Source organism: Falco peregrinus, chromosome 1, assembly GCF_023634155.1.
Source record: "Falco peregrinus isolate bFalPer1 chromosome 1, bFalPer1.pri, whole genome shotgun sequence".
NCBI lineage: Eukaryota > Metazoa > Chordata > Aves > Falconiformes > Falconidae > Falco > Falco peregrinus.
Window position 1 is genome coordinate 125,895,883 of NC_073721.1, and position 22,854 is coordinate 125,918,736.

Below are 22,854 nucleotides of genomic sequence, written 5' to 3' on the forward strand. Positions count from 1 at the left end.
CAGAAGTCCTATAGAGTGGGCATTTGCTCGTTCCTCTGCTGAATAAAAAATGGATTTAGATGTGCAGCAGCAATCCGATGATTTATCATGTAGACCAAGATATTTGGAATTTATTTTGGGATTATTAGTAGGTATCCTGTCCAGTCATGGATTTGATTTGAAGGATACATTTTACATTATATTAGCCAACATTAGGAAAACTCTTAATTTGCATTTACTCTCCTCTTTTAAACCTTCTGAACTTTTTTTCCCCCCCCCTCTCTCACTTTCCACAAATGTCTTCTGAAGCAGATGTACAAAAAACAATTCGGTGCTGTGTGCTTTGTTAATTGGTATGTCATCTGGTCCTCCGAGACCTCTCTTCAACATGATCGCTGTTTTATTGAAGTGGTTTGACTGATGTGTTAAATGATGAAAGCAAGGACAGTGGCTTAGAAAAATGTCTCAAAAAAGGTGAAGAAGATGCTCAAAGAGCCACACAAGGTCACTGTCATTAAAGTAACACTGTATTGACATGGGGATTGGTAGTGGAGACACCCAGGCTCTTGTTGATGGAACTGTTAAAAAGGGAAGCTAGCATTTACTATAGGATTTTAAAATCGTCTCCACTTAGTAGTGTAATGCTCCAGTCCCTACAACTTTGCGCTAGTACAGTTACAGCATGTTAATTTAAAAGAAATAGTGTGTGGGAACAAGTTAGCAAGGGCTGTTCTGACATATGATAACATAAAATAGCAGCTAAGTACATCTTCCTGAATTTTCTTTAATTTTCTTCTGAGCCTTTAAAATGTCTTGAATTTTTTTTGCTGCATAGCTATGTATAAGGAGAAACTGAACCATTCTTTTTGAAGGTTAAGAAAACAGCCCCCCAAATAATTGGTAGCAGAATATAAGAGTATTAGATGTGGGTACCACCTAACTTTGGAGATATGGTGAGCGTTCTTGTTCCTTGTGAAGTAAGAGATGTCTGAGGGTGCTCAGTCTTCCCTTTGCCAAAAACAAAAAAATAAATTTAAAAGGGAGGGAGAAAAAAAAAAAAAAAGAACAAATGTTGCTAGCTTTTTCATTATTCTTTCATTTTTTGGAGTTTGTATTTCTTTCTTCAGTATTTTTTTGAAGGGAATTAAATTTAACACATAATCTGTAAAACTGTTTAAAATTGTTTCATCACAAATTGTCTGTTTTCATGAGGTCTGTAGGTGTTTTATTTAAGTGCAAATAGTGGTTGACAGAGCAACTTCAATTTAAACCAATGACATAGCTGTCACTTCACTGAAGACTGTGTCAGCATTTTCATTTATAAAAGCTGTTTTTCAGGGGTTTATAACTCAGTCATAAAACACACTCCAGGCTGGCTGGGCTGAGTCTGAGTGCTGTGTGCGCTCCGTCGCCCATTCGGTCTCCCTCCAAGAGCTGTGCCCTGCACAGGAGGATAAATTAAATTGCCTAATATTTCTTGTTCCTCTCCACCGTGACTCTAACCCTACCTTGCACGGCTGCTATCCAAAAGTGAACTTTAAAGCATCCAAAAGAGGATGAAATACATCGTGTTGGTTTTTAACGGGCAGCAATCCTTGTCCGGCGGTGCCTGTTTGCGGGGATGTGAGGAGCAGGTCTGCCTTCAGCCAAGCCGCTTCTCCTGGGATAACGGGCTGCTGTAAGAGACGAGAGGCTGGGCGAGAAGAGTTTTGGTGGGACCCGTGGGGCTGGTGCCTGCTCAGGTCCTGCTTTCACAGAGGGTTGCTTCTTGGGTTTCTGCTGGATTTTACCGTCTCGGGGCTGCCTGCTGAGGAGTGCTGGCATGCTCTTCAGACAGTACGGAGGACCAGAGTCTCCTACGTGTCGTGAGGAGAGATGGTAGGTGAGAAGGGAGTTTTGGGAAGGGAATGGACTAGAGCTGTGATCAGAGTTGCTGGTTGAGGCAAAGTATACGCTTGCAGATCTTTGCCAGAAGATCCAGGGCTCATTCAGTCTGCAGATAGAATTGATATTATATTATATTGGAACGCAAGAAATGAGAGCGATTTGCTTACACTTCCAAAACTTCCTCAGTTTGTGGCATATGAGCTCGTGTGCTTGGCTGATGATACCTTTTTGCATCTCCTTTTGTGTCACATCCCAGTCTCTACTTTCCACTGTCCGCTGCTGAGAAAAACAGCTACTTTCCTGTGTTTCAGGCCTCCTTTTAAAATTAACTTTTCTTGCAAAGATTATCAGTGTTCTCTCCTTCAGGGAAAAGGAGTTTGTATATAGGTTTTAAAGTTAGAAGCAAGTCCTTAAAACTCCCAAAAGGAGAATTTTAAGTCTTCGGTCGCCAGAGTTCTCTGTTATCTGTGTATTTGCAAGAGCTTTCAAGCTTTGCTAGTTGTTTGTGACATTTGTGTTAAGATGCTGGTTTTCAAGCAGTCATAGGACAGATTTTCAGCAGTTGTGTGCATTCCCACATATAGACACAGTGGTATGTATGCAACAAACATGCCTTACATCGTGTATTTCAGGCGCAGGTACATATTGTCTGAGCGGGGTCAGCACTCATTGCATGCAGTGTCAGCACTGTGGAGCACACTCTTCAGCACTCTTGGGCTGGGAGCACAGCTGGAGATGTAGGAAGAGTTCACTCACACCACGCAGGCAAAGAGGAGGAACATGTTTGAAGAGGGTGCTACAAGAGAAGCAGCTCTGCTTTAAGATGATTCTCTTAGAGCACTTCATGCTTTAAAATGTTTAACTGCATACATGTGATGTAAAGAGTTGCATCGAGGAGGTTTCAAAAGAACTCTTTCTGAAGAGTCTAAAATAAGTGATTAGTCACATATCATCAGCTTTGAAGTGATAATGGTTCAAGATCGAGATTGTGAGCTGATCTGCAGGAAGTTCTACAGACCACGATTCCGTCTTCTGCAGGATTTCACTTAGTGTGGATGTTATGGTTGGTCTTTCATCAATTTTACACCCTTACCTAATCAACAGCAGGTAAATGGATGGGGGTGGGGCAGTGGGAGCCCTGAAGCTTGGTGGCACAGCATAGTTCCTGTAGTGGCGCTGGAGACTTGGTGAAGGTTTGGTAGGAAGGGGTACAGTTGTGGTGGGGCAGCAGTAGATGTCCATGTGACTGCTGGAAGCAGACATGAGCCATGCAGTGACCTACAGTGTCAAAAACGACACGGAGTAGGGGTAGTAGGAATATTAATTAATAGCCCAATAGAAGATGGCAAGGGTCAAGCTTAAAAGGAAAATGAGAATTTGCATTTAATCTCCATGTAGAGCGGGAGTCTTGATATCGTAACAAAATACCTGGCTGAAGTGAGGTGTCTCCGATCAAGTGACAGTTCATAGTGGACTTGGCCTGGTTTTGCGTGCTTGGAGCGAGCAGTCGCATTTTTGCTTGCTTAAACTGGAGAGACTAGGGGAGGCCTTGCCGTGGGGGTGCTGCTGGTGCTGGTAGAGGCGCTGAGGATGGCTCGTAGTGGGTGGCATGAGGCCATCGCTAAGCAAACTTGTGAAAAGCGTGATTTCCCCGTTCCTACACGGAGAATTCAAGAAGTTCTTCAGCTGATGCATTAGATGAATCTAGGCACTTCAGTAGATACAGTAGGATGTGTCTTAAGTTACTTTTGCCTTTTTCTCCTTGTTGCCTTTCCCCCCCCTCTCCTTGTTGCCTTTCCCCCCCCCTCTCCTTGTTGCCTTTCCCCCCCCTCTCCTTGTTGCCTTTCCCCCCCCCTCTCCTTGTTGCCTTTCCCCCCCTCACCTTGTTGCCTTCCCCCCCTCTCCTTGTTGCCTTTCCCCCCCCCTCCTTGTTGCCTTCCCCCCCCCTTGTTGCCTTCCCCCCCCTCCTTGTTGCCTTCCCCCCCCCCTCCTTGTTGCCTTCCCCCCCCCTCCTTGTTGCCTTTTTCCCCCCCCCTCCTTGTTGCCTTTTTCCCCCCCCTCCTTGTTGCCTTTTTCCCCCCCCCCTCCTTGTTGCCTTTTTCCCCCCCCCCTCCTTGTTGCCTTTTTCCCCCCCCCTCCTTGTTGCCTTTTTCCCCCCCCCTCCTTGTTGCCTTTTTCCCCCCCCCTCCTTGTTGCCTTTTTCCCCCCCCCTCCTTGTTGCCTTTTTCCCCCCCCCCTCCTTGTTGCCTTTTCCCCCCCCCTCCTTGTTGCCTTTCCCCCCCCCTCCTTGTTGCCTTTTCCCCCCCCCTCCTTGTTGCCTTTTCCCCCCCCCTCCTTGTTGCCTTTTCCCCCCCCCTCCTTGTTGCCTTTTTCTCCTTTTTTCTTCCTTTTCCCTGCCTCTTTTCCACCTCTTTTCCTCTTCTTACTGAATTCCAACCTTCTCTAAACTAATTTAGAACCCCAAGCCTCACTTCTGTGCCCAGCCATCTAATAACAAGCAATGTTTGGATGTGCTAGGTGTTTACTTTGCTGCTGCAGATCACGAAATAACACCGACATTAGAGCAAATCTGAACCAAGTGTTTCTGAAAACGCAGGATTGCCACCTCTGTGGGTGACATCTCTCTGCCCATAGCAGGGCCTGGAGCAGCGCAGGTTTCTGTGGCTCTAGCCCTTGGCCAGACCCTTCCTGGAAAGGACCCAGCTTTACAGAGCAAATGTTTCATTTCTGGCTGTTTTTGGTTTCTTGAAGTATGGCTGAGAGCAGACTCGTGCCTTGAGCTGCCTCACAGCTTGGACCATGGGTAATGTAGGTGGGACTGCGTAATAACAGACATCTTCTGTTGAGGATTAAGGCAAGCAAGCGAATAAAAAGTGCTTTTTTGCAATGAGCCTCACCTTGTTACTCTGGTTTTAAGGGCTGTAGGAGTGTGATGTTTGTGACTTTCTTGTAGGGGCAAACCCTTGCACGTCTCACTTGGCCATTCAGAGTGGCTGCAACACGTGCAGAATTTAGTGGCCATTAGCTCCGTTTCCTTGTCTGCCATCTTCAGCGGCCACCAGGATGAAGACAATGTCCAGCTCCATCACCATCTTTGTGGCAGTGGAATTAGAAGTAAAGGTACCAGTGCCTGAGGGTTGGGTCATGAATTAATAATTGCTGTGTGGTGGGGGAGGCCCGTCAGAATAGCTGAAAACAGAGAAGTTGCCTTGCAGAGTGCTATCAATCACTCAGTGACCATAACTTCCAGTAATTAGTGTATTTTATGGGCCTTTGCTTCAGTGACTTGGAAGCACATATGCTCCACTCACAGCTAAACTTAGCCGGAGTAATATTCCAGGATGATTTATCCGCTTGCTGCGCTGGGATGTAACCCTATATTAGGTGAAGATTGTGAACTAAGCTGCAATAAAGTGTAAGTTTAGGTACAGTTTGCGCGGGTTGAGACCTCAATGTATCATATTTCTCAGCAATTGCTCTTGGGCCACCGTGGGCAGTCCGTGCGGCAGCTAAATAAATAATACAGTTCCCTACCTGAGCAGCTGGATGGGTGGACAATTAAGGGATAACATCAGCCATGGTGCGTTTGTAATATATAGGATTATGCAATGTAGATGAACGTTCCCTGTTCTTATACTATGTAGTACGGCTGTTTCCACCTTTAAAAAGTCAAAAATTCAGAAATGTTTGCCAGTGGAATCTGCCTTTCCCTGTTATTTATTCAGTTGGTAATGGCAGGTGAATCCTCTCATGCCCACGGAGGTGGGGAGCAGCTGAAGTTGAGCTGCATTTCCACCAGCACAACCAAATTTAACATTTTTTTTTTTCCCTTTAGGTATTAATTTAAATCCAGCAAACAAATAAGCGGGAAGCCTCTCTGCTCAAACAAGTAGTCTCATTAATTGTTACAGACCATTTGTGTAAATTTTGCACCTGACAATTTCCATTGATTGCCCTGAAAGGCCCGTGTCCCACCTTTTTCCCTTTAGAAAAGGCACTGCTATTCTGAGCAACACCTTTGAAGATGTAGTGGTAAAAGGCTGGGAACAGAAGGGATTCGTGGCGAGGAAGAAATGTGCAATTTAATCATGATTGTCTGCAGTCTTTAGTTTGCAGTGCATTTACTATAGTTCATATTTAAAAGAAGTCAAAGTGAAACTAATTATCTTTAATTAAGGTGAATTAGGCTTTGATTTTTAATATATTTTATGTAGAGAGATCTCAAACTCATCTGCTCAAGCCAAGGAATGTCCCAAAGGTTATTAGGGCATATTTCTGTTGGGCCTGACGGTATTAGTAATAACCTTCTTCCTCATAGTCCTAGACATGAACAAATATGTCACTTCATCAGTCTCTGTTACCCGCGCTTATGCCCCTCCGCAGGGGTCGCAGATTCCACAAGTTATCAGCTAATGGCGTTATACATTAAAAATTGAAGCTTTCCTCACTCTGAGGCCTTTCAAGGCTTTGTTCTTAAGCCCCAGACACTTTGGAGTGCAGCTGCAAACTATAGGCAGAAGATTAAATTAATTTGTAACTCTTTTTTCGTCCTGCATTACTAAATCCTGCACATTTAATTGAAACCCTACTTCAAGATGCTTTGTGTTTCTGTTCTTCTTTGTTGTCAGTTTAACCTCAGAAGCACTTTAACGCTGGTAAATTGCTGTTATATCCTTTCGGATTTTTTTTTTTTTTTAACTGTGCAATAAGAGGACAGTGAAATTGATATTAGAAGGAAAGAAAAATCTGAGAGTAGTTTTTGAGGTATTTAATATTTATTAAGGTCTGTACCCTGCAGAGTTTCAGGTGATTTTAAGCCATCTATCTAGGAATGTATAAATTGGTCCTGGAATGAAACTTCACCTAGGGAATTTTATGTTATCCAGTAGTTAAGTCTGATTTTTAAAGTTTCCTGTGTCTGAATGTTCCGAAGTGGTGTCTGCTTTTCCATAAAATGAGGGTTTAACTGCAGTGCACAATCTAAATGCAAAATCCTTAGATGGAAATTTAATTGTGTAAAATGTGCACAAGGTAATTAAGAACAAATTTTAGAACATTTCAGACTATAAAGTCCTCCTTCAGCTAGATCACTAGCGATATTGTAAGTGCTTATTTTCAATTTGCAGTTATGCTGAGAAACATGGAATGTGTCTAAATTAAGAATAAAAACATCCCATGCTTTTCTGTATAACTGTAAATTAAAAAACAACTTGCACAACATAGACAATAATCTAAGTAGGAGACTTTATTGCCTGAGTGTCCTAAAAATATGTTTTGAACTTCCTTCCCTCAGTCACTTTCTGAACAGGAGACAGACCAAGTTGCTGTTGTAATTCTTATTAACAATACACAGGCAGGCAAGCAGGGAGCGACACAGAGGAAGCGGTTTGTTGGTGAGGATTTCTGGATTTCCATTTTTGGTTCCAAAGTTGTTAATTAAATTATTTCAACAAGTCAATTTAATTTTGTGTTACTGAGCTGCACGTTAAATGTGTGTATTTGAGAACAGGTTGGTGTTGCTTTCCAGCCTTCCTCGTGGCCGCTCGGCACGGATGGTTTAGGCACCTGCCCCTGCTGAAACTGGCTGCCTCGCGCTCTTTTTGCTTTCCCTTACGTGTTTTTTAGATATAGTTTGATAAAAATCAGCATACATGCACACTGTACCTCTGCCTGTTGTTTAATAATCTGGGATGATTTCTCAGTTTATCAAGTACTGGATTACAAGCTGATGGTGCACCCCATCCCTCCATCTGCAGCTCTCTCTGGGTCTGGGGGAAGGCTCCAGCAGGTCCTTGCACTTGGAAGTGCACCTCAATTTTCAGGACACAAGCTCACTGAACGCCATAAGATGAGCGTTTTAAGTGCTCCGACCTATGTCTAAGAAAATAACCGTTTTAACAAAAACCAGGCACACGACCGCCACCCCCCAAAAAAAACCACACACAGACATGTGGTTTTTCTGGAATGAAATGGTGTAGGAGAGTGTATTCTGACATAGTCCTTGCTGATATGGGCTGATTCTCATTTATATTTCCCTACCAAGCTGTCACTGCAATTTGCTGGGCCTTCTTAAAATAATGTTTCCTACAGTTCCTGTGTAGTGGGAGGGTATCCATAGGGAAATGAGAAACGGCTCCTTGAATTTTAAGCATTCCCTTCTCCCCTCCTTAATATCCAGAGCTACGTAAAATACTGGTCAGTCCGCAAACCTAACTTGGTGTGAGTGGAAATACTGTATTTTTGTTACAGTGCCTTAAAAACAAAATTGCAAGTTCCTGAGTTTCATCGTGCAAACGCAGGGGAGATAAGTTTCTGATAGCCTGGTATGGTAGTTTACTTTTTTTTTTTTTTTTTTAGTATCCTGCGTTGGGCTTGTGCTGCAGATGTTTATATGACTTCCTTGAGACAGATGATGGAAAGTATGAAAATCTCTTTAGTGAAGCTCTAATCTGTTTGTTTTGGGGTTGGTTTTTTTTTCTTTTAACTGTGATGCTGTTTATAAATCTAAATCTACATACAGAGGTCATTGGTTGGCTGAACTTAAACCATTTTACTTAGTAAATTTAATTAAGAAAATACAGTGCAACTCATAAGCAAATGAGTTTTTCCTAGTTTTAAACCAAACCACCCTCTTGAGTGCTGATTGCCTTGCTCGACCCCTGGTGATACAGAAACAGGCAAAATTAAAAAGGACATTAAAGCTTCATTAAATCTAAAACACATTTAGTACAGTGACATATCTGCAGGCTATTTCAGGGAAGATTACATACTCTTTGGTAAGTTTCTTAATTTATAATACCTTGACAATCTTGCAGGGAGGAAACAACTCTGACTAGATGAATCGAGTGGTGGTTCAGGGGGATGCAGAACTGGCACATGATGTGTCCATGGCTGTGTTGCTTTGCAGTTCTCATTCCAGGAGCAGCTTCACTGAGGAACATGTTTCTTTTTTAACAACCCTCAAAGAACTTGTTCCTGATGCATTTTGGATTCCTGGAAGCTCGTTTATACATGCCATACTTATGTCTGGCAGAAAACTGCTGCCTTTGGAGCCCCTGCTGAGGCCTGTGGTGGTGAGGGAGAGGAATTGTCAGTGGGAATGGAAATGTTTGAAGTCATCGTCGAGGCAGTGGTCATTTTCCTGCTTCAGTAAGATCTGCAGAACGATGCCCTGTGCATATAGCCATAATTATCTTCTTGTTCAGCAGTGGGATAACTGTTACATTTCTACAAGTCTGTAGCTATTGTAACGACTGTTCTTAAGTCAGTAGTCATTGGGAGAATCGGGATTTCTTTTACTTCTGTTCATGCAAAAGTGTGTGGCATTTGCAGGTTTATTGCTAGGCATTTATAGGCTAAGCAGCGCTGCTTAGGATCTCAGCCAGCTTCTTGGAAGTTAAGGATCGTCCTCCCAAAAGGAGAGATGAAAAAGTCTCTGGTTTAGTAACTCCTGGTCTTTAAGACTGAGCACAACAGAAAACTTAGGGTCTTTGCTTAACTATTTAGCAGTGTGTTTCAAAGCCTGCCATCAGTGACTGGAGTGACACTGAAATGGGGGAAGCTGTGAACCAGACCGAAGTGATAGAAAGGATGGCAGTCAAGCCTGCTGAGCTCAGGTTGGTTTGTTACGAGGGTGACTTTGCTGCAAAGAGAGGCACTGCACCCAACACTGCATCAGAAACAGAACAGAAAAGTGGAATTTACCCCAAAGAGTTGAGTCTTAAAGGCAAGCCTGGAAGGCAGAGCACAGGAGAAACCCAGCGGAGGAAGCTAGCTTAAATTGTGTTGCTTTGGAGAACCTAAAGAGATCTTCCTTGCTTTGTCACCTTAACGTCATTCCCTGTTCCAGTGTCTCTTGTAAGCCTGATTTCTTCTACATTCTGTCGTGCTGGTCTTAGAAACCAAGAAAACACGACGATTCCCAAATGGAAGTGTACAAGCAGATCACAGCTTTCGGAGAGAGGAGTGGCACAATAGAAACGTCTTGGAAAAACCGCATACGCTACTGCTTGTAGGGATCCTTGGTCAACACCATACTGATAGAGCAGACCATGATGGCTCCTCCTCAGCCATTATGCAAACTCCCAGTGATGAGATGTACAGAAAAGACCAGAGTGATTTTTCAGTGATGCATGGAAATTTAGGTATGTGTTTCCCATAACTGTGGTGTGTCTGTGCAGTGAGTGAGCATTCAGAGATACTGTACAAACTGAGTGGCCCCTCTAGAACCCATTTGATACATCTGTGGGTTTTCAGGACAAATACTATCTCAATATTGTGAGAGCTTCTTTCAAAGAGTAGCGACCAAAAAAATTGTTTCATCTGTTAGGGTTTCTCTTGCATGCCTCTCTTACGCAAATGCTTCAAGACCTACTCTGCTTTTATAATGTCTTTCCTTGGAGGATCTGGAAGAAATTTGCTGTATTTGCTGAGGCTCGCAGCCAAGTGGCTGGTACGAAACTAGGTTTGGACAGCAGCTGGAATCACAGAAAGGGTGCTATCTCTGCTGTACCCTGGTTGCTTCCCCTCATGCTGTCAGCTTCTTGCTACCTTCTCATGACCTTTGTCCTGGTGAGGCTCAAGTATGTCAGCGGGTCTTTGCCCCATCAGTTCCCCACCTTGCTACAGCTCTGTCTGTGCCTTATTGTTCATGCTTAGGCTAGTTTTGTGCTGCCTGCCAGGCTGCGGTTTCATCGTAGGTTAACACAGTGGCTTCAGCTGCAGTCTGGCTGGGTCAAGTAACCACGGCTGTGAGGAGCTCAAGTATCAGTGGCAACACAGGTGCTGTGAAGCAGCTTTGGCCCAGCGCTGACGTGTGGTTTAGCCTTTGCAGCATGTGACAGGATGGCTGAGACCTTCAGCCCTGATGCTGTTGGTCAGTCTGATGTGAATATACCTGGTTTATCATGCATCAGTCACATCAGTGATAGTAGTGCGGCCGTAACCCTTTTGGTAGACCTCCTTCTGAAGGTTGGTGGCGGGAGGATTCGTGAAGGTTAATTGGAGTCTGGAGAAGCTCATCTGACTCTGGCTCCTGTGTGAACCGTGGAGGAAGCTGGGCTTATCCAGGAAGGTTGGAACAGAGCTGCTTTGAATGCCCTTTTGGAGGAGTTTGTGTCAATTCTGAAAACCCTTGTCCTTCACTGAATAGTAGACAAAATAACTTAAAACTAGCTGTAGTTTGCTGAAGTTGTTTCCAAGGTTCAGATACCAAATGGGAAAACATAAAGTCTTGTAGGAAGTATTTATCGTGGAATATGTATTAGCTGTGGCAACAGTAGTGTGTTGTTGGGTCTAACGCTGGTACTGGCAGATACTCTAGTAATGCATCAGTTGACTTATAAAGTGTGGGCAACAAATCAGCTGATATCGTGTGCAACTGAAAGTAGATCTGGAGAAAAGATAAAATGTCTTTTTGCGCGTGCCATGGTCTCTCTCCCGATCCCACGCACAGGTTCCTAGCTGGGTTTGACACCGATAAGGAAGCAAACCTCAGCTATATAACCCAGATTTTACTCTGAGCCAGTTAAGGGAGGACTTTGGGAGTTCAGTGCATGCTCTCCGATACCTGTTCATTGCAGATAATTATCAGTAAAGGTCGGTGTCGTTGGCCTCGCTATTGAGGCTGAACTGGTTTAATTTAGAGAGTCCTCAGGAACCTGGGCATCAGACGATGTTACTGAGTGGTACAGACAAAAGAGCTTGGGAAATACAGAAATACTCAGAAACATAGAACAAGGGGCAGTTGTTGTGAATTACTCCATTCTAAATACAGCTCTTTGTGTGTTTTCAGAATTACTTTTGCTGACATTTTCCAATTTATACAATAGTAAGAGTTGAGTACTTTTCTCTCTTTAAGAAAATGTGCCCTCCATGCAAATCTATATAACTAGACAAATATTATTTCCTTTCCCAGCTTGCTCTTGGGAGGTTTCCATATCCTCAGGTAAGATTGTTCATTACTGCTGTTTGCCACTGTGACATTCATTCCTATGTATGAAGGTGCAGAGAGCAATTGTGAACATTTGAGCCACATACAAATAAATCTGTCCTGTTAAATTGAAAAGTGGTATCTTGAAGGAGTCATTTAGAAGTCTCTATTGATTTCTTTTTTTTTCCCCACCCTCTTTTTCTCTTCTCCAAACTCTAGATTTTCTTTCCCTGGAGACAATGAAAATTATGATGATGTTAACGATTGTTTTGTTGAGAGATTAAAATAATCCAATCTGTACAACAGTGCTTTTGAAGCAGGAAGGTGTATCTACTCCTTTGTTGTTTTGGTTTGGTTTTTTTAATTCCAATTTTAAATAATGGTATGATGGTCTAAAATCTTCTCAAGAATATAATGTGGATGGAATACTTAAGGGAGCTCTGGATTCTCCCTTTTAAGAGGACCTAATATTAGTATTTTATTTAGATACAGCATTTTCTAACTTTCCACTGACCTACCCCAGTTTCATTGAAGTTGGTGGTAAAACTGTTCCCATCTTCAGCGGCAATGGCTAGACCAGTGCCGAGTCCTGCATTACCATGTAATATTTTACTTTGTATGCTTGAAAAACCAGGAAGCTCTGAACAAAACAGCCAATCCAGAAATAAGTTGGCTGCTTACTTTAAATTCTTACTGCAAGATGGATGTTAGAAATCATAGTAACAAACTATTCTGTAGTTCCTCAAATTATTCTTTCCTGAGAGAGGGGAAAAAGTGAAGTGTCCAGGGACTAAAATGAATTATTTGAATGTGGGTTTTATGTTTTCATGTGTTTTATGAACACTGTTTTCTGCATCTTGGTCTGTACAGATCAGAGTGCCTGGAGGCATGTCTGATTTAAAGGTGGTGTTGGTCTGTGCTCTTTAAGCATCTATTAACTTGCTATTATTATGCAAATAACTGTTGTAATACACATACTAATTTATGCATGGTTAGATTATGCAGATGCATCACAAACATGGTTATTGAATAATAGGCTGGGACTCTCTCTCTCCCATTTTTATAAGCTGTTTTAAGCAAATTCTCCTGACACTTTTATGGACTTGCAAAGGTTTTGCGTATGTAGAAATACACCGATTTTTTTTCACTTTCTCATCTCCTATAGAAAATGTGTACTGACCGAGAGCACTGTAGCTGGTTCACAGGCCATCCTTTGCATATTTTATCCATATTTTAAAATGTACCCTCTCCTTTGAAGAGGGGATTGAAAAAGAAGCTCTTGTGTTGAAGTGTCCTCCATACATCGGCGTACTCACTTGTGCTCGTTGAGTGTCTTGGTGTTCATTGTAGATGGTGTATTATAACACTAAATCAAAGTGACGTGGGATACAATTTGAGATAACCCTCTGTTGACAAAAGTGTTGGAGCTTGGGGAAGGAAGTTGGAGCGCATACATTATGTATGATTCTAGACAAAAATTTGTTTTCTGAATTGGGAGCAAAACATGATTGCTAGTTTAAGATCCTTTTTGCTATTCTAATTAAAAAACGGATCGGGTTTGTAAAAGAATATTTGGCAAGTCAGTAGTCCATGAAATTGTATATATTTTTTAATGTAAAACAGTTGAGGAGGTGAAACTTTAAAATGTAGCTATTAAGCTTCTCAAGCAACTGCTTTTCATAAGGATTTTTATGTGAAGAATAAGTATTTTAGACATGCACTTACATAGCTGGTCACAAGAATTTGTAGAAACCCACTCTCATTAGGAGGATAATTAGCTGGAGGGTGGAGGGGTGTTTATGTCTAAATATGTTTCGCCCTTACATAAGGGCCTGATTCTGCACTCACTCACTGGAGTAAACCTTCCTCACTTCAGTGGGCTTGTTCAAATGAATGAAGCTAATGATATGTGTGTTGGCAGAATTTGCCCCTAAATAACTTGAAGTTACTTCTCTATGAAAATGGGAACTATGGGTCCATGTTTGAGAACACCTGAAATTTCCTGCAAATTAATATTTATCTACAGCTGTAGATGGAAAAACAAATGTTATTTTTTTCCTTATTCTCTGTTTTTAAGACACAAAGAAATGGTCTGTACAAATTCAGTTGAAATGAATAAGATTTATAGGGGGAATCATTGCAGTGTGGAAATTCAGAACTCTGGAGTGTGCCAGTAAGAGCAAAAGATGATTAATTTTTTTTTTCCCTGACCCTAGTAGAATATTTTAATGATAGAACTTACCACTTCCCAGTTTCCACATCTTCTATAAGTATTTATAGTTTTGCTAACAATTACTCGTCACACTAGCATTATTTAATCTTACATTCCCTATAAAGTCTGATCTTGAAGGCACTTAAGCATGTGAGCAACTACTCATGAAAGTAAAGTTGCTTATGGGTGTGTTTAAAGTTTCTGTAATTTTCTTTTCTCTTGATGTGCAGCTAACTTCATTATCTGTAGCTAACTGCGAAAGGTAGCGATCTGAACAAGGAAATAACAAATAGTAACCATTGGAACAGACTTTTCCACTACAAAAACTTTGAACAGGAAACTCTAATCTTTAAAATGTAGGAGATTGCTAAAACCGTTACGGTTTTCATTGTTTTGTTTGTTTTCCTGGCATGGCATTGCAAGGCGCTGTGTAAAACTCCTTTTGGAAGGAGTAGGTATGATGCTCATGGGATTTGCTGTAGCTACAGACGTAAGCACTTAAGGGTATATTCTTCCCCTGATGTGTTTGCGTAACTATTAAAACTAGTAGGAATGGTGCATGTGCTCACACACATACTAAAAATTACTCTTTTGAATGAGTTCTGTGCTACATAAACATTTAAAAAAGAAGGGCAGCCCCTTCCACCAAACCCAGTTGCTAGTCCATAGTCTGCCCAGCTTTTTAGGTACCTGAAGATGGCACGTAGGGAAAAAAAGTTTCAAATTTCTCATAAAAGTTTAACCTTAATTTATGTGGTTTGGATTTTACATGTCTGTGCAGAAAGAACTGTAAAAAAAAACCAAAAACAAACCACCAAACCTCACACTGAAAAGGCCATGGCACCTCACATTATATTTGATTAAATTTTAACTTGGAACCCCAAAGATGTGCAGTGGCTGAACAAACTGTGGGATGTACAGTTAATCACATAGATTCAAATTCAGTATATTGTATAAAAACGCGATGGGGGCAATGACTTGTTTAATGATAATGCAATTTAGGAGAAATGAAAAGAATTACCCACTAAATATTCTCGGCTTGTAGTCAAACTTTATACAAAGCAGGATGTTAAAAGGATGCTGCATCCATTAGGGAAATATTCCAAAGAAATAGGCAGCACTCGGCTGCCGAGGATTTAATCAGCTATAGGAAAGTGTGGATTATGACGACTGTATTTAAGATACTTTTGCAGTTAGAGAAATGTTTTCCTTCCTTTGGCTGCAATTCCAGGCCTCGCTTAATAAATTACATGAAAATGACCTGAAGTTGTTTTTTTATTTAAAAAAAAAAAGAAAAAATCCACCAAAAAAATCCTGTCCCACATCCCTCACCTTCCCATCCCACTGCTCCCCACCCCCAAATCTGAGCAAATACTGCCCCTGGTATTGTAAAGCTTTGAATGTTTTCACACCCCATTAATTTATTACTTCTCTTTCCTCATCTTTAAATTTTTTTCTTTTTTTTTTCCCCCTTTTTTTCTTTTTTTTTTTTTTTTTTAAATTCAGACTCCCTGCTGCTACAGCGATTTTCATCTTGTTGTTAATTTTCCCTGCTCCATATGGAGCTCCAGACATTTCACCTGGAGGCTGTACTAGATTTTGCTGTAGCGATCGCACTTCCGGAGGCCAAAACTGTCATTTAAGGTTCCTGGTGCATCTGTCTACGCCAGGCTTTTCACTGGCACCGGGAGAGTGTGAATAACAAATTGGATGCACCTGAGATTCAGATGATTAGTGTGTTTTGTGAATGCGGGCGACTTGTAAGCAGATAGCTGTAGGGATGGGGAGGGCTAAGCAGCTACCCCGGGTGAATCCGTGCTCACACCTTGCGGTTGGGATGCGCCGGGAAAGCGTGAGCATCCCGGCAGCCTGAACGCAGAGAGTAACAAATATTTCATCCTGCCTTGTCATTGATTAGAAAAGAGCCTTTAATTTCATTTCACCCCATGTTGTGATTAATTTGCATTCTTTGTCAGAAGTTAATGGAGTTTTTTATGGTTCACTCTGAAATCCTTGAAGACATCAGAGTTGATCTGATGTTTATACAACCGCCAGCGGAATTTTTTCATTTGATTGATGGAGAGCTTGATGTTATTCCAAACGGCTTTTTAAGCTGTTTTTAAGAATTATTTGAATAAAATGCAAGCAAGATATTGTTGTAACGATCAAGATTATCTGTTAAAAATCTGTTTCAAATAAAGAACATGATAAGTAGAAAAAAGATCAAAAAGACAGGAGAAATGATGAATGCAGAAGATGATATTTGTTAAAATAGATAATCCAAGGATTCAAATAAGTTCTTTCAAAATGTAGTGAAAGTAAGAGAGACCGTAATTTAAATGTCCTTTTTAATATAAAGAGTTTGGTTTTGCAGCATGATAAATAATGGGAATGAATTAGTAAAGAATTTAGTTCCAGTTAGATTTTTCCCTTCAGGGTTTTTTTTTTTTTTTCTTTCCTCCCAGCTTTTTCACCTTCCTTTTCCCAGCAACACGAGCACAGAGCCCTGGTGTCTCAAACTCGGAGAGACAAGACTGTCAGGCCTGTTAGTTCAACAAAATGATGACATATTACTCGTCTCAAGGAAGAGGCATTCTTAAATCCCACTGCAAAGAAAATATAAGTGGATAATAGGAAATTTTATAGCCCAAGAAAGCATTCACTATAGACTTGCCATTGGTTTGCTTTATAAGAAAATATACAGGGGGAGAAAAATCCTCAGTGAAAGAAAACGGCTTTTTGCTCCTCCTGTTAGGGAAAGGTTTGTACTTTTACCAAACCCCAGCATATAAAAAGCATCGGAGAGACGATGCAGAATATTCTGCGTATGCTGGGCCAGATCCTCAGCTGGAGCAAATCAGTTCTGCTGCTCCAGGGAGATCAGGGGACAATGCAGACTTACACCAGCTCTGGGACATAGCTCTTTTTTTCAGCAGAGCAAGATTTTGCAGATATATTTATTATTATTATTATTTCTCATACCAAAGCTGGGGTTTTTTTGCAAGATTTTGTTTTTATCCTTTCATCAGCAAATCCTACCCTCGCTGTGATTTCTGCAAGTAAGATTTAATTATAGGTCAAAAAGCTACTGTGCAAGCGCTTCCCTTTAAAACAGATTAATTTATTTGCTGTATCTTAGTTTGCTAAATAATTGCATGGTTTTAAACGAAGTTGCTGCTTTCTGATCCCTGTATTAACATGGTCTAAGATTCTTTTTATTATATGTAATCCATACTATTGACTGAATTTGCCCTGGTTTCATTTAAATGTAAGCAGGTTGTCAAGGAAAAAAATATTTAGTTTAACTTGGCATGTAAAGTAGCCATTTTACTGTTGTTTTTTCAATTGACAGAAACATCCTTTAAGCATTCATTTATTTTGTGAGAACAAATTGAGGGCTGATTACAGCACGTCTCCCACTAAGAAAGAAATGTTTTTTTCTTCCACATGTATCATTATATCTAACCATTTAAAAGACATTAAACACTGTTCAAATGCTAATGCCAAAAATAGTGAATTAAATTACTGTATAATATCTTAAATATGATAAATTTGTGCAAATATTTTTGCTTTTATAATATATTCCAGAAATCGCTGGCAATATTTTAAGTCATTTGCTATTATTTTAAGCTCTTACCAATTTCTTAACTTAGGTTTCACTGCATATATCATTTGTGAGATAATATGCTTCAGCTCCATTTTGCTTTATTATTTTTTTTTTTCTCCTTAGCCAGAAATAAGTTTTGACATAAATTTGATCCGTCAATTAGAAACTTGCTGTAAAATTTGAATTTAGTTTTAGTTTTTTTCTGTAAGTGTTTTCTTTTTTGAAAATTAAGAGATTTTTAGGGGAGAAAAAAAATCCGTTAGGAACCTCAAATTTAAAGACAAATTTTTTAATTTTTTTTATTATTATTTTAATCTTCCTGTCTTTTTTTAAAAAAATAAAATGTAAAACTGATATTTGAACAATATGGTCAAGCTTGGAAATGTAGGTAATCAGTAAATCCTGATTTTACAGTATGTTTTAATTAGCTCATGATCTTGAAGGACTGATGTATACTTTTTTTTGCTTTCTAACCCCGACAGTTCGAGGCAGTCTGGGGGACTGGGGTTAGGGGTGTTCTGTGACCAGCATTCCAGGACACGTCCTGTGCCTGTTCCCTTGGCTTGTGTAAAACCTCATGGTCGCACTGACATCAGCTTCAAGCCTCGGAAAAGTTCCATTTACTACAGGGGGAAAATTCACTACTACAGATAATTGCCCACAGGCACATCTTACAGTCAGGATGTAAGTTTGTGGTTTCCAGTTAGTTACGGGATTGTCACCCTTCCCAGTGTGTATTGCGTAAGAAAATGGCTTAATGCAGCGAGCCCTTTTGTTGCACTGTGTGGCTGTTACCTTTTGGGCTGTGGAAGTTGAGCGAGATCCTGAAATGAGATCCCTGAAATGAAATGATGCTTGTTGCCATGAGAGCTGCTTATCAGGAGGGGGGGAAAAACCCCAGCCATCCAGGAGGAAATACTGAAATACCTTCAGAGAAATTTTTGCAAATATATAGGGATCTCCTGCATGAGTTGGTGCTTCTGTGGAATGGGAGATGTTCCTGTTGTGACTTGAAGGAAACATTTCTCACAGTTCACAATTCCTGCAGTGGATGCCATTGAATGAATTGCCTGAATGAAAATTTAAACCTGGAAGATCGGCTCTCCTTAAGGAAAAAAAAGCTAGTGGTAGGTGGATGGATTGGCGTGGTTAGGTTGGTTTAGGTGGCCCTTTGCTTACTGTCAGCAAATACTGGATTTACTGAAAATTTACATCTCTTCCGTGCTCTGAGCCGGCTGCCTTGGCTGGGATAAGGAGGAGGCACATACCTGCTCCTCAGTGCCCTGTGAGTTGGAGGCACCTCTGGAGATGGCCACAGCGGCCCCAACGTTTGCTGTTTGCTCTGTCCGTGGGCTGCTAAGGCAGGGGTCTCTGCCGGGGCCAAGGGCTGCGTTTCCAACATGACCTGCAGGAGCACATCACACACGGACCTTTCCTCCTCTGCTAGGTGATGGTTGCTCAATGTAGTGAGGAGCCCCAGCAGCCAGAGTAAGAGTGAATGATTTGGAGGTCTGGGCAAGTGTTTCCCTTCCACGGCAGCCGTTCTTCTGCCAGCCCTGTGGAACCATGTGTTTAATTCATGAGAGTGCAACGCTACCTGCAGTGGGCGGCCGAGTGACGTAGGAGAGGGTGCTCACTGCATAGTGTGGTGCCTCAACCCACTCAGCACCTCCGTTTAGTTAGAAAACGACACTCATACAAAGCGTTTTTGTTGCCTTGGGTTATATTCTTTCAGATGTCCCTAGAATTGTCTCATCTGTAGTGATCACACTTGATTTTGCAGCTCTTCGGAGAAAGCTCGGGATTTTTCTAGGTGGCTTCCAGTGGCAGGCTTTAGCAATTTTTCAGTTTCTTTCAAGCTAGAAGGGCCTGGCAGCGGTGTGCTTATGAGGAGGGACAATCCTGATGTATATTTATCTGCTGCTCTTCAGTGCTTCTGGTATTAGAGGCTCCCTTGTTTCCTTAGATTATTTGTTCCTCTGCTTTATTATTGGAAAGGTTCCCCTCACTGCAGCGTATAGTGGTAGTTGTGCGTGTAGTGAGCACGGAGAGGAGGTGCAGGAGCATTGGTGGTTGTCATCCTTGCTCTGTCTTTAGTCTGAAGAGCCCAGTTCTTTTAGTGTCTCCTTTCTAGGTTTCTGGCTGTTCTTACAGTTTTCCTTCAATCTTCCTCCAGCCGGCCCACGGCTCTCTGGGCGCACAGGCTTAGCCCGGTGCTGCATGGAGAAAGGATAACCTCTTCAGGCTGTCCTCCTCCCTGGAAGGATAACCTCTTCAGGCTGTCCTCCTCCCTGGAAGGATAACCTCTTCAGGCTGTCCTCCTCCCTGGAAGGATAACCTCTTCAGGCTGTCCTCCTCCCTGGGCACCCTGCTGTGGCGTTTGTCCTTTTGGGGTTCGGGGGATTTTGTGTAGCATTGTGGCATTATTCCTACTCAGTTGTGATTGGTTTTCCTCTTCCGTAGTGTCCTCTAGGTTCTCATGGTATTCCTCCTCTCTATCACCTTGGCGGTCATTTCGCTAAATTTGATAAACGAGGATGATGTTAAGCCAGAACTGGTTAGAACTAAACCCCGTTGCTTTATTTGGTTTCTGGCTGACCACCCTTTGTTCTACTGACTGCACTGTTTGTGACGCTTGAAACAAGGTTTTAAACAGCGGTTTGCTAAATTTACTGTCTTCCCTAAGATGTGCTTGTCCCACATGCCTGCTGCCTGAGGAATGTGCTAACATGAGCATCCCAGTCCTACTCCTGGGTGGCACTTATTGTTGGCTTCTCGCACTCCCTCCATATTTTTCATGCCCACTTCGTTGAATTGTGTTACTGAACTCTGGTAAACAGATTTCTGTGAGAAGTGGCTGCAGTTCAGTGGTGGATGAAATAATCTCTTTATATAAATTTGTTTGTAGACCTCTGGGAAAACCAATGTAATATAATTGTAAGAATATATTTAATATTAAGGTTGTTGTGAATTGTCTTTTTTTAAAAAAAAATATTACGTTTATCCTTTTTTTTTTTTTTTTTTTTGTCCTGTATTTTGTGACAGTGATTGAAGTTTGCCATTTGCAAAATCCACAGATTGGGATGAAGAGGGTTTTTAGAATATCAGGAACAAATTAGGGGGGGTCAGTCTTGCTGGTTTGGTGCTTTGATTTCTTTCAGAAGTATAACCAATTTCAATTTTGCAAGCATTTGTAAAATATATCTGAAGGTCATGCCTTTATTCCAGAGGAAGAGTAAAACCCACAGTGGTGAAGACCACGTGGAAATGTAGTACGCTTCCGTATTCCTTTTCCATTTATACCAGGGCAGAAACAAACAAGTGTGCGTTGGTCATTTGTCAGTAGGAGGCAATGTTTGTAGGTTCTGCTGTTCAACAAAACTTAACCCTTATTTGTAAAGATTAAAAGTTAGTTATATGTAATTTTAAAATCCACAGTTTCCTAGATTAGGAAAATAAATGTTCTGCTGTGAAGCCTCCCTTAAAAATCATAACTGTGTGATTTGTTGGTATATGTATTTTTCTATTAAAAAAAAAATCACTAGCTTGAAAAGCAGCATAATACGTAAAGAGAAAATTTGTTAACTGATATGGGAAGATCTAACCCTAGGTCACCTGCAAATCTCTCAAACAAGAGCTCCAGGGCAAGTCCTAATTCCAGAGAGTAAAAGTGAAAATTAAAGCTATAGCTAGTGACTCCTCTAAGTTACCCGGGGTGGATTCATTTGAGTTTCCTTGATTGTGCTTGTGAATATAATGTGAGAGGGATGGTAGAGGTCTTCTCAGCCACTGCCCGTCCAAAGTATCTCCATGGAGACAGAAATATAACCTGATGGTCTGTCAAAAGTTGCTTTTCATAACCAGAGGCATTCAGTAAATAGTAGATGAAGCAGGAGGCAAACTTTTGCATTTTTAACTAAAAAAAAAAAAAAAAAAAAGCCATTTGGAGAATGTACTTTATGGAGTGGTTTATCCAGATACCACTGATATTTCATGACCTAAGAAACAGACTGTTAATGTGATAGATTTAGTTATCATCTGCCGTGCTTCTTCAAATGATAACCTGTCACATGCAGTAAGTAAACCCACAACAAATACAGCAGAGGTTCAAAACCTCCAAAGGGCTGATATTTTGCAAATTCACACCAGTTTGGTTGGATATGGAAAGCTTACAAAACCTTCTGACCAGCTGGGCTTCCCAGCGATGAGCAGGGCAAGGGCTCAGACACATTCTGGCGTGGCTGGGGGAGGTGGTGGTGGTGGAAGGCTTGAAGTGACCTTTCTGAGAGGGGGAGGATGTTTTAATGAGCACATCAAAGCGTTCCTTGATATTAAAACGTGTACTGCGCCTTTTTTGTCTTCCTTTCAAGCAGGGTTTTCAGTTGTGTTATTGCTACCATTTTACTATTTGAAATTCTTCATGGGAAGTACAAAAACGTGACAGTGGCCATCTCCTCCCTGATCCCCGCGTTTCTGAGCATCGCGTGGGGTAGCAACGCACCAAATGCTCGAGCTTTGGAGCTGCACTTGGATCCCTCGAGACCAACCTGCCTCCTAAACTTCTTACCTCCCAGCGGTGCACGAAAACCAGACGGTTAGGGGAGGAAGAAAAGGAGCGCGGGTGAACAGGAAGATAAAACGTTTTATGTTGAGTACTTTTAAAACTGTTCTTAATGTGCTATAAAACTGGATGCTTCACTTTTTCATGAACTGTGTGCAAAAGGAGAAGCACTGACTGTAAAGTTGTCGTCAGTTAGGTTTGGTTTATAGTTGCAGAGGCTGCCCAATAATGTCATCTTGGAAAAGGTAAACAACATAGTTTTAACAGTGAAAAATATGCCTAATATAAATACAGCTAAGTTCATTGCTGTTCAGAACTTGAAAAATATGACTGTAACATTGCATTTTCTAGTGGAGTTAACAGAGGAGCACAGTGCAGCCTTACAAGCAATATATCTGAGACAGAGAAAATAGGTAATACATCTAACTGGGGAGTCTCTGTGGCATTCGCATAGAGGAAAGCACAGTAGCTTTATTTAATTGAGAAAATGAATCAATTACAATGATGTTGCATCATCAAATGCAAGTGAAATAGCAAATATGTCATTACATCGGGTAACAGTGTTAAAAAGTAATTGAGTGTCTTAAGCATTTTGAATCAATTCCAGGTACTGGCACAGCTACCTTAATGCAAAATTTATGAAGATGATCTCAAAATAATATGTTGCCATCAAAATG

The 22,854-nt window shown here is 41.3% G+C and overlaps 1 protein-coding gene across 5 annotated transcripts in view; it reads left to right on the forward strand.

Moving 5' to 3' along the window:
• MAP2K5 (mitogen-activated protein kinase kinase 5) overlaps positions 1-22,854 on the forward strand; it is a 140,839-nt gene that overhangs the window by 76,958 nt on the left and 41,027 nt on the right. For 2 of the 5 annotated variants that reach the window (XM_013297336.3, XM_027783356.2), the window contains one exon: positions 11,783-11,812. The exons of 2 other annotated variants lie outside the window; for them this stretch is intronic. In XM_013297336.3, the coding sequence (XP_013152790.2) occupies positions 11,783-11,812 (30 nt within the window). Of the gene's footprint in view, positions 1-11,782; positions 11,813-21,989 lie in introns of all 5 variants that reach the window. One more of the 5 variants, XM_027783360.2, reaches the window with a different exon arrangement.